The 12420-nt window shown below is 41.5% G+C and overlaps 1 protein-coding gene across 4 annotated transcripts in view; it reads right to left on the bottom strand.

The window, feature by feature from the left end:
- Positions 1 to 12420, bottom strand: part of lztfl1 (leucine zipper transcription factor-like 1) — a 94373-nt gene that overhangs the window by 40019 nt on the left and 41934 nt on the right. For all 4 annotated transcript variants that reach the window (XM_073023863.1, XM_073023865.1, XM_073023866.1 and 1 more), the window contains 3 exons: positions 10802 to 10873; positions 9372 to 9437; positions 9175 to 9252 (listed from right to left, as the gene is read on the bottom strand). In XM_073023863.1, coding sequence (XP_072879964.1) covers positions 9175 to 9252; positions 9372 to 9437; positions 10802 to 10873 — 216 coding nt within the window. The remainder of the gene's footprint in view (positions 1 to 9174; positions 9253 to 9371; positions 9438 to 10801; positions 10874 to 12420) is intronic.

Raw genomic sequence — 12420 nt, 5'->3', positions numbered from 1 at the left:
GCCAGAGAGGTTCAACAGGACCCTGTTGGATATGCTCGGGACGCTGGAGATTGGGCAGAAAAGCAGGTGGAGTCGTCATATTGGACAATTGGTTCACTGTTACAATTGTACTCGCAATGATGCTACCGGATATTCGCCCTATTATCTGACGTTCGGGCGGGAAGCGAGGTTGCCCATTGACTTGTGTTTTGGGGGTGAAGTGGGTGAATTACCCGGGAAGTCCCATCTAAAGTATGTGTCCGACATGAAGAGGGAGTTACAGCGGGCGTACGAGTTGGCCGAGGCGGCAGCTACCAAACAAAATCAGAGGAATAAGATGCGGTATGATCGAAAGGTGAAGTTTGTTCAATTATTGCCGGGCGACCGGGTCCTTTTACGGAATTTGGGACTCCCTGGTAAGCACAAGTTGGCAGATCAATGGGCGGCCAGCCCCTATGTAATAGAGAGCCAGATGCCGAACCTGCCAGTTTACCGGGTGAAACCTGAGGATGGGAAAGGGCCTATCAAGGTACTCCATCGGAATCACCTGCTGCCACTGGGTCAAGCGGTGCAGGTGGATACGGAGCCAGAGTGGGAGGTTACGCCTAGTACAAGGACTCTGCGAGGGCGCAGAGAAAGGGAAGAGCCCGCTGCTGAAGAGCGGGGACGGGTCCCTCACCCGGGAATGGCTACTGATTCGGAAGAGGACGACTCAGATGAGTGGCCCCTGTTCCCATTCGCTGGTGCTTCAGTACCAGGAGAGGAGGCTCCGGGCCCTTCCCATACTGAATTGGGTGAGAGGAGGGAAGGTCTTGAGGGTCAGATGGAGAGGCAGCCAACAGTGGTGGGAGAGAGGGTGGAGCCCGAGCGTGAGCCGGAGAGATCTCAGGTGAGTGAGGACCCCCGTGAGGAAGGGGGTGAGGGTGTGTCAGGAAGACCTGGGGTGTCCGAGACAGTGGGTTCGCAGGTGGAGAGGGAGCCCAGTGGGGCAGAAGGGGTATGGAGATCTCAGAGGATTAGGCGCCCCCCGGAGCGGTTGACATATGTGGTACCAGGAGAACCGAGTGTGATGTCTACTGCTCTGGGTAGTTATGTCACTGCTTTCTGCACCTGGGTGGGGTTTTGTGTGTTGCAAGAAGCTTTGGAGAACTCTAGTAATGCCATGAGGGCATGACATTTGCTGGTGGGGAGAGAATGTACAATGTCCGGTGTATGTTACTAAAAAAGGCTTCTTTGGTTTGTTACGAGTAGGAATGTTTCTTTGTCTGTTAAATGTTTCTCTCGCCGTTGTTTCGCTTTAGAATGGCTGATATGGTAATTGTATTCATTTGTTAATCAATGGGGAATGTTATTGTGTTTTGTGAGGCTGGGAACTTGGGGGAGGGGTTGCGCGGGCTTGGGGGTGAAGGGAGTCGGGAGGAGAGACGGACGAGGAAGGTGGACGGGGGCTGGACGGCTCGTAGGACCACCGCGACTGGCGCTAGACGGCTCGTAAGACCACCGGGTGGTCCCAGGGGTGACGACGTGGCTGTCGGATGATTCGTTGATTGAGCTCCTACGATGTGCACTACACTGACTGAACTTTGATAAGTTGGCGCCTTTTGTTTTTTTCTTTCCTTGTATATATATATTGTATTGCCTAATACTTCTTTAGTTAATGTTAGTAAATTCAATAAAGTGTATGTCATATCGGTATTTGGTGTGAAGTTGATACGGTGAGCGGCACGAGGCATAAACTCGATTCTCACAGCACCTGCGTGTACGGGAGGTGGGTTGGTGTGTGGCTGGATCTCCTTTTCCCCTAGACATATACCAGCCTGTTGGGTAAGTGTTACACAAGATATTAGGAGGAATGGATAGAGTAGACAGCCTCTTACCCAGGGCACCACTGCTCAATACAAGAGGACATGGCTTTAAGGTAAGGGGTGGAAAGTTCAAGGGGGATATTAGAGGAACGTTTTTTACTCAGAGAGTGGTTAGTGTGTGGAATGCACTGCCTGAGTCTGTGGTGGAGGTAGATACACCGGTGAAATTTAAGAGACTACTAGAAAGTTATGAGACTACTAGAAAATATGGAGGAAGTTAAGGTGGGGGGGATATATGGGAGGCACGGTTTAAGGGTCAGCATAACATTGTGGGCCAAAGGGCCTGTACTGTGCTGTACTATTCTATGTTCTATGTAACCTACAATAACCATAGAACATTACAGCACAGAAACAGGCCTTTTGGCCCTTCTTGGCTGTGCCAAACCATTTTTCTGCCTAGTCCCACTGACCTGAATCTGGGCCATATCCCTCCAAACCCCTCTCATCCATATACCTGTCCCAAGTCTTTCTTAAATGTCAAAAGTGAGCCCGCATTCACCACTTCATCTGGTAGCTCATTCTACACTCCCACCACTCTCTGCATGAAGAACCCCCCCAATGTTCCCTTTAAACTTTTCCCCCCTTCACCCTTAACCCATGACTTCTGGTTTTTTTCTCCCCTGGCCTCAGTGGAAAAAACCTGCTTGCATTCATTCTAACTATACCCGTCATAATTTTATACATCTCTATCAAATCACCCCTCATTCTTCTACGCTCCAGGGAATAAAGTCCTAACCTATTCAACCTTTCTCTGTAACTCAGTTTCTCAAGTTCCGGCAACATCCTTGTAAACCTTCTCTGCACTCTTTCAACCTTATTAATATCCTTCCTGTAATTAGGTGACCAAAACTGCACACAATACTCCAAATTCGGCCTCACCAATGTCTTATACAACCTCACCATACCATTCCAACTCTTATACTCAATACTTTGGTCTGGTTTATAAAGGCCAATGTACCAGAATCTCTCTTTACAACCCTATCTACTTGTGAAGCCACTTTTAGAGAATTATGTATCTGTACTCCCAGATTCCTCTATTCTACTGCACTCCTCAGTGCCCTACCATTTACCTTGTATGTTCTACCTTGGTTTGACCTTCCAAAGTGCAAAACCTCACATTTGTCCGCATTAAACTCCATCTGCCATTTTTCAGCCCATTCCTCCAACTGGTCCAAATCCCTCTGCAAGCTTTGTAAACCTTCTTCACTGTCCACTACACCTCCAATCTTTGTATCATCAGCAAATTTACTGATCCAATATGCCACATTATCATCCAGATCATTGATATAGATGACAAATAACAACGGACCCAGCACTGATCCCTGTGGCACACCACTAGTCACAGGCCTCCACTCAGAGAAGCAATCCTCCACTACCGCTCTCTGGCTTCTCCCATTGAGCCAATGTCTAATCCAATTTATTACCTCTCCATGTATACCTAGCGACTGAATCTTCCTAACTAACCTCCCATGCGGGACCTTGTCAAAGGCCTTACTGAAGTCCATGTATACAACATCCACTGCTTCCTTTCATCCACTTTCCTGGTAACTTGCTCGAAAAACTCTAATAGATTGGTTAAACATGACGTACCACGCACAAGGTCATGCTGACTTTTTCTAATAAATCCCTGTCTATCCAAATACTTGTAGATCCTATCTCTTAGTATTCCTTCCAATAATTTACCTACTACCGATGTCAAACTTGCCAGCCTAAAATTTCCCGGCTTACTTTTTGAGCCAATTTTAAACCACGGAACTACATGAGCTATCCTCCAATCCTCCGGCACCTGACCCATGGATATTGACATTTTAAATATTTCTGCCAGGGCCCTTGCAATTTCAACACTAGTCTTCAAGGTCCAAGGGAAAACCCTGTCAGGTCCAGGGGGATTTATCTACTCTGATTTGCCTCAAGACAGCAAGCACCTCCTCCTCTTCAATCTGTATAAGTTCCATGACCTCCCTACTTGTTTGGCTTGTTTCCATAGACTCCTTCCAGTTTCCTTAGTAAATACAGTTGCAAAAAACCCATTTATTATCTCTCCCATTTCTTTTGGTTCCATACATAGCCGACCACTCTGATCTTCAAGAGGACCAATTTTATCCCTTACTATCCTTTTGCTCTTAACATGCCTGTAGAAGCTCTTAGGATTATCCTTCACCCTAACTGCCAAAGCAACCTCATGTCTTCTTTTAGCCCTCCTGATTTCTTCCTTAAGTATTTTCTTACTCTTTTTATACTCCTCAAGCATCTTATTTCCTCCCTGTTGCCTATACATTTTATATATCTCTCTCTTCTTTATCAGAGTTCCAATATCCCTCGAGAACCAAGGTTCCTTATTCATTTTACCTTTAACCCTGACAGGAACATACAGACTCTGCACTCTCAAAATTTCTCCTTTGAAGGCCTCCCACTTACCAAACACATCCTTGCCAGAGAACAACCTGTCCCAATCTACGCTTTTTAGATCTTTTTTCATTTCTTCAAATTTGGCCTTTTTCCAGTTTAGAACTTCAACCCGAGGACCAGATCTATCTTTATCCGTGATCAAGTTGAAACTAATGACGTTATGATCACTAGAACCAAAGTGTTACCCTACACACACTTCCGTCACCTGCCCTAACTCATTTCCTAATATTTCATCTAATATTTCTAATCTAATATTTCATCCTCCCTAGCTGGTACATCTATATATTGATTTAGAAAACTTTCCTGAACACATTTCACAGACTCTAACCCATCTAGACCTTTAACAGTATGGGAGTCCCAATCAATGTGTGGAAAATTAAAATCCCCTACAATCACAACTTTCTGTCTCCTGCAGTTGTCTGTTATCTCTCTGCAGATTTGCTCCTCCAATTCTCGCTGACTTTTGGGTGGTCTATAATACAACCCTATTAATTTGGTCATACCTTTCCTGTTTCTCAGCTCCACCCATATGGTCTCAGTAGACAAGCCCTCTAATCTGTCCTGCCGAAGCATTGCTGTAATATTTTCCCTGACTAGCAAAGCCACCCCCCCTCCTCCACCCTTCATCCCTCTGCCTCTATCACGTCTGAAACATCGGAACCCTGGAACATTGAGCTGCCAGTCCTGCCCCTCCTGTAGCCAAGTTTCAGTAATGGCTATGATGTCAGAATTCCACGTGTCAATCCAGGCCCTCAGCTCGTCTGCCTTTCCCACAATACTCCTCGCATTGAAATATACACACCTCAGAAGATTATTACCACCACACACAATCTTATTATTTGTGACTTGGCATGAACTACTAACATCATTTATTTTTACCCCCGTTCCACTATCTACTCTAGTACTCTGGTTCCCATCCCCCTGCAAATCTAGTTTAAACCCTCCCCAGTAACACTAGCAAACCTCCCTGCCAGTATATTGGTCCCCTTGTAGTTCAGGTGTAACCCATCTCTCTTGTACAGGTCCCACCTGCCCCAGAAGAGGTCCCAATGATCTAGAAATCTGAAACCCTGCCCCCACACCAGTTTCTCAGCCACGTGTTCATCTGCCAGAGCATCCTACTCTTACCCTCACTTGCACGTGGCACAGGCAGCAATCCGGTGATTACTACCCTCGAGGTCCTGTTTTTCAACTTCCTATCAAGCTCTCTGTACTCACTTTTCAGGACCTCTTGACTCTTTCTACCTATGTCATTGGTACCGATGTGTACCACAATATCCGGCTGATCTCCCTCCCACTTCAGAATGCTGTGCACGTGATCAGAGACATCCCTGATCCTGGCACCCGGGAGGCAACAAACCATCCAGGAGTCTCTGTCACGACCACAGAATCTCCTGTCTATACCCCTGACTATGGAGTCTCCTATAACTACCGCTCTCCTCTTCTCCCTTATACCGTATTCACAACACCAACCTTCACATCATCTAACTTACTCATCCACTCCCTCATCCAAGTCACTTTTAAAAATCACAAATAATGGTAGTCATTGAACAGATCTCTGTGAAACACCACTAATCACTGACCTCCAGGCAGAATACACTCCATCTACCATCAGCCCTCTGCCTTCTAAGGGAAAGTCAATTCTGAATCCACATAGCAAAGTTTCCAAGGATCTCATATTTCTCAAGATTTTCTGGATGAGCCTACCTTGGGAACTATGTCAAACATTGTACTAAAATCTATGTCCACCATATCCACCGCTCTATTTCATCAATTTGTTTTGTCACCCTTCAAAACATTTAATCAGGCTCATGAGGCATGACTATCCTTACTAAACCATGCTATCACTAATAAGACTGTTTCTCCAAATGCTTATAAATTCTGTCCCCAAGAATCCTCTCCATTACTTTGCCCACCACTGACTGACACAAGATTCACTGGTCTGAAATTCCCAAGGATTATCACTTTTACCTTTCTTGAACAAAGGAATATTTGCCATCCTCCAATTTTCTGGTACTACTCTTGTGGCCAGGGAAGACACAAAGATACCTCAGCAACCTCTTCTCTCACATCCTATAGTAACTTGAAGAATATCCCACCCAGTCCCAAGGACCTATCTACTCTAGTGTTTTTGAGAAGCTCCAACGCTATCTCTTTCTTAAGTTCAACTTGTTCAACCACATTTACCTGTTCTATGCTGATTCACATTTATCAAAGGTCCCCTCATTGGTGAATACTGAAACAAAGCATTTATTAAAGACAATCCTCATCTCCTCCAACCCTAGGGACTTCTTTTTCCCTTTATCCCAGAGCAGTTCTACTTTCACTCCAGTTATCCACCTGTTATTCACATATGTGTTGAACATCTTGGGGTTTTCCTTAATCCTGCTTGCTAAGGCCTTTTCATGTTCTTTTCCAGATTTCCCAAGTCTCTTCCTAATCTCCTTTTTAGCTACCTTCCAACTCTCAGGAACCCTGTATGATTTTTGCTTCCTAAACCTTAAGCATGTTTTCTTCTTTCTCTTGACTAAATGCTCCAACTCCCTTGTTAAATATGGTTCTTTCAACTTATCATGCTTTCCCATCTCATAGGGACATTAAGAAGAGGGACGCCTCACGTCTTAATAAGCTGGTAAGGAAGGCGGGCTCTGTCGTGGGCACAGAACTGGAGAGTATGACATCGGTAGCAGAGCGAAGGGCGCTGAGTAGGCTATGGTCAATCATGGAAAACCCTGAACATCCTCTGCATAGCACCATCCAGAGACAGAGAAGCAGCTTCAGCGGCAGGTTGCTATCGATGCAATGCTCCTCAGACAGGATGAAGAGATCATTACTCCCCAATGCCATTCGGCTTTACAATTCAACCGCCAGGGGTAAGATATGTTAAAGTGCTGGGGTTAGGACTGAGCTTAAGTTACCACTCAATGTATTTTAGTAAACTATTTAAGAACTTTTTAAAAGCTATTTATTAATGCTTTTTTTGAGAGGGTGATTTTAGACGCATATCATATTTATACTGAGTTAAGTATTGTATGTAATTAGTTTTGATACAATAAGTGTATGGGACATTGGAAAAATGTTGAATTTCCCCATGGGGATGAATAAAGTATCTATCTATCTATCAAACATATCCAGAACCCCATGCAACCTAAGGTTGCTCCCTAAGCAACCTCCACATTTATACTGTGCATTTCCCTGAGAACATTTTATACTCTCAATAATGTTCATTGGAACACATTTTATGCTCCTAGGTTCATGCCTAATAATAATATATGTAGTAATATTGTCCAATATAATAAGCCTTCCCTCAGTTAAATATTTTCACATGTCATCAGATCCTGTTCTTACCCATGGCTATGCTAAAGGTCAGGGAGTTGTGGTTACTATCTTGGAAATGCTCACTCACTAAGTAGCCTGTCATCTGACCAGGTTTATTGCCCCTAATACTAGATCTAGTATGGCCTCTCCTCTGGTCTTCCTGTCCACATACTGTGTCAGAAGACCCTCCTAGACATAGCCATCAAATTCTGCCCCATCTAAACCTTTTGCATTAAGTAGGTGCCAATCAATATTAGGGAACTTGATGTCACCCAATTCAACAACCCTGTTTTTACTGCACCTTTCCAAAACCTGCCTACTTATCGCTTATCTGTTCCTCACAGACTTGGTTGGTACTAGGGTGGTGGGGCGGGCGGGCACTATGGAATACTCCCAAGAAAGTGATAGCTGAGGTGCTAAAGATTGCATTAAGTAATAACAATCTGCAATTGGATAATCTATACACAAACACACATTGGGTTCTAGAAATCTTACTCATTGTCTTACTGATGTCAAATATTATTTTTGACTTAACTAAATAACATTTTTAAAAATCTAAATAACATGTACATTTATAATTCTCCTAACTATACCTATTTTTGCAAATGCATACTTGAAATGAACGTTGACATTGCTGTCCACTACCATCCCTTATTACTGGGATACAATGTGGGGAACCCTGCTTTTGTACTTCCCTGGCTATCAAGAAGGTAGCATCCTATATACTTTCCTAACCACCTAACGTCCCTACCATGCTGCTTACAAGAATCTGCAGATGTAGGTATCAGGATCCCTTTGTGCATCCACCACTTTCAGCATGCTTTGACATGGACTCATAACTCTGAGAAGAAATTTCTCCTTGTCCACATCTTAAATAGATGTCCCTTAACTTGAAGGGAAAACATCCTTTCAATGTCCACCCTGTCCAACCAACTTAGAAAATAATATTTCATTAAGGTCACCTCTTTTGTTTGAAGCGCTGATGAGAATCAGACAAACTTGTTCAACATTTCCTCAGAAAAGAACCCTAGAAATGAATCCAGTGAACCTTCTCCAAAATGGCTGTAATGCAAATATACACCTCCATAAATAAGAAAATCAAAATAGTACACTGTACTGCACTTGTGGTTTCGTCAACACCCCACACAGGTGCAGGAAAAGTTCTCCACTTTTATTCTCCAACTATTTTGTAACAAAGGCCAAAATCAAAGCAAGGTTTGCTTAGGAGTGAACTAGAAAGTAATCTAAGGGGAGTTTTCTCCCAAAATGCTATGGATAATAGGTCAATTGAAATTTTCAAAGCCACACTTGTTAGACTTATTATTATTATATTTATAAGAACGGACAAAAGCAGGTAAATTGAATTGAGATATGAAATAATTAAATTGCAGAACTAGTTCAAGAGTTGAATGGTCTCCTTCTATTCCTTGAAAGGACGTACCCTTAAAAATCAAACCCTTGTTTTTTGAAGCTGTAAATCACCCCTTCCATCTCCACAGATCATAATTGTATCTTAAGCAAATATCAAAAAGAATACTATTAAATATTTCTGTATCCTTATTGAGTAGAGTATTTGTAACATCTAATTTTAAATTTGCCTTACCTCTTGATCCTCTTGGGATTTTTCTAAATCCTTAAGAACGCACTCTAATTTGACCTTTTCATCCAGTGCATTCGTAGCCTAAAATTCCAGTGATTAAAAATAGTCATACATTTCAAGAAACATACGTGAAATTAGAATACTGTTCTCACACTTTTTCATTTCTTGATTGCCAATGATCATGGTGATAACCACATTACCTGTGCTTCTACAGTTTTTAATCTTGATTTCAGCTTATCATTCTCCTCTTGGAGTCGTGTAATTTCCTGTACAAATAAAGGTAAAATTCATACATTCTCATAAGAACTTATCCTGTCTGTATCACAGATGAAAGCAAAAATGTTTAAATAAAATTAAGGCACTGCTTCTTTTTTTGGCAAAAATAATGGGCCTCCATGCAAAGACTGCTAGCTAATGATTCTGTGGACTTTAAATTCTACGTCTGTGGATCACAGTGTGGATGTCTACAATGTGCCTGCACCTGAAATATAGCACCACTCTAGATTCATGATTGAGTTCAGGGATATGCTACAACTTTCTGAGCCAAGGATCAGGAGCACTAAATAGCTGATTGCCCCACTTTATAACCTAAGCGGTATGGGAAAGAGAGGTGCCAGGGTGAGGCAAAGAAGTTGGAATGTGGTGTGGCAGAGCAGAGAGAGTAAATGAAGATCCATGGCTTTTGTATGATTGGCCACCTGCTCATCACTGTCTTAGGGCATTTGACCTATTATCCTGAATGATGTAAATTTGTTCTGCCCCTCTTTTCATATTTCAGCTCTAGATCTGCAGGTAGGTCAAGATCTAGATCCAATCTGGTTCTGACTTACATGCTTGGCTGCACTCTAAAACAGATGTCAGCGGTGAAAGCTAGACCATGTCAAGAAAAGGAAGAGAATGAGGGATGGATAAACTTGGATTGGGCACTGTCTCACAAACGAGGTCCCTCACATTATTCTCTCTGTAATATTTCATTCAAAACCATTTTGTTTTAAATCTGTTAGCAGAATATATGACCAAAATACTTAATAAGAAGTTTAACAGAAGGGATCAACAAAAAGCCAGAACTGATGGAATGAAGAGATTAAAGGCAGCTAAGATAGAAAGAGACAATATGATAAATAAACAACAATTTAAGCACATAAAAAGACTAAATCAATGACAGAGAACTTTGACTGAATTGCTCAGGAATATGGGTAATCATTTAACAGCATGTTGAGAACTTAATTTCTTCAATATATAGAAAATAGTACAGCACAGAAAAAGGTCCTTCAGTCAATGATGTCTGTGCCAAATATGATGCTAGTTTTAATTAATCCCATCTTCCTGCACGTTGCCCATATCCCTTCAGTCCCCACACACCCTCTTGCCTGACTAAATGCTTCTTAAAAATAACTATTGTATCTGCTTCCAACACCACCCCTTCAACCCCACCTGACAGGACATTCACAGTGACAGATACCTGAAGGGGTGAAAAAACTGCTTTGCATGCATCTTTTAAACTTATGCACTCTCACATGAAAGCTATGCCCTCCAATATTTGGCATTTCTTCCCTGGACGAAAGTATCAGACCATGTACTTAATCTATAGCCTTAAATATATTTAAGTCACACTTTCCTCAAATCTCACCTTGCTCAAGAGTTCTGACACTCCTCCTTCATTTAATGGTGCAAGTTTTGGTTTACTGATTTCTGTGCTTGCCTGCAGGGAGCAAATGAATATACTGGATTATCACATCACATGGCAAGGTATAGATAGCAACATAAAGACTTAGTGTCAGCCTCTAAATAAAGTATGATGGGTACTGTGAGTTTCCATTATATAAAGGCATGAAGGTAAATTTAAAAATTGCTTATTTAAAAAAAATAGGATAGACGACTGCTGACCTGTTGAATACTTCTAACATTTTCTATTTTTTAAGAAAGGGATCTTTCTGGACTTGGTGAGATTATGAAACTGAACATGTGTAAATTTTAGAGTGCTTTACAGTGTAACCAAACCTAGTTAATTTTAAAATTACAATGGAAAAGAACCAAGATAGATTAGCATAAAAAGAAGTGAAATAGGAGATAAATATTTTATGAGGCACATACTCAATATAATACAGCAAAGATGGGCCACAATCAGTGACAGAACACCTGAAACAATTCACAATGAAATAGAGAAGGGCTCAGAGTAAATACGTTCTTACAAGGAATCTCCAAACTCTGAGCATAACAGTGTAGAATAAGGGAAAAGGAAGGGGTATCTTACATTAGATGAAAGGGCTCAATACTGCACAATCCTAGAGGAATACAGAAGAAAACATAGAAAGAAAACAAGGAAAAAAGATTCTTCACCAGATCTGAAACATTAATTCTTTTGACAAATGCTGCCTCACCTGCTGTTTCTAACATTTTCTTTTTTTCCCCCCTCAACAAGACAACAGCTAATTCTGGACTTAGTAATTTAAAGGGAAACTCAATAATAAGTCACAAATATGATGAAATGCAAAGATACAGAAATGATTCCTACTCTGAATGGCATAATTCTGAAGTTAGCATAGAAATGACAGACTTGGATGTATCTGTGGATAAATCTTTGCAGGGAACAGGGCAGATTAAGAAAGTGGTTAAAATATGATCCATTAACAAGGAAACATTATTTAAAAAAATAGGGCACAAAAAGAGAATAATCCAATGCTGGTGCTGACATTTAAACAATGATATGATGGTCCTGCAGAAGATATTTACTAAAATGGTTCCAAGGATTTCTTTTACTAGGACCGTTATCTACAGAACAGAAAAAGTTAAGATCAGATATGACCGTGTATAAAATCTTGACAAATAAGACAAACTGAGACAAAGCTTTCCCATTACAAGAGGGTTCAAGGATCAAAGGACATAATATTTAAATTGTTCTAGGGTAACTTGAAAAATAGTTATTTTTACATAAGTGCATAGTCATAATCTGGAATGTACAAACTTAAAAGTGTAGCTAATGCAAAACCAATTACAACTTTCAAAAGGGAAGCAAATAAATATTTCAAGGTAAGTATATTCAGGGCTATGACAAAAGAGCAAGGGAATGGAACTGAATGGATTAATCTTAAAAGAACCAGCAAGATGTATGATGAGCCTAATTATCTGAAGTCATGTTGTAATGTTTCTGTGTATCTGCATGGTTACAGAAATGTTATGTTAAACTCTATCTTCTATTCCAAACCTGAAAGAGTTTAATTTTCAAATGTAAAATAACTCAACAAAACT

The sequence above is a fragment of the Hemitrygon akajei genome, chromosome 20 (assembly GCF_048418815.1).
Source record: "Hemitrygon akajei chromosome 20, sHemAka1.3, whole genome shotgun sequence".
In the NCBI taxonomy this organism is placed as follows: domain Eukaryota; kingdom Metazoa; phylum Chordata; class Chondrichthyes; order Myliobatiformes; family Dasyatidae; genus Hemitrygon; species Hemitrygon akajei.
This window is presented reverse-complemented; position numbering and strand designations above follow the sequence as displayed.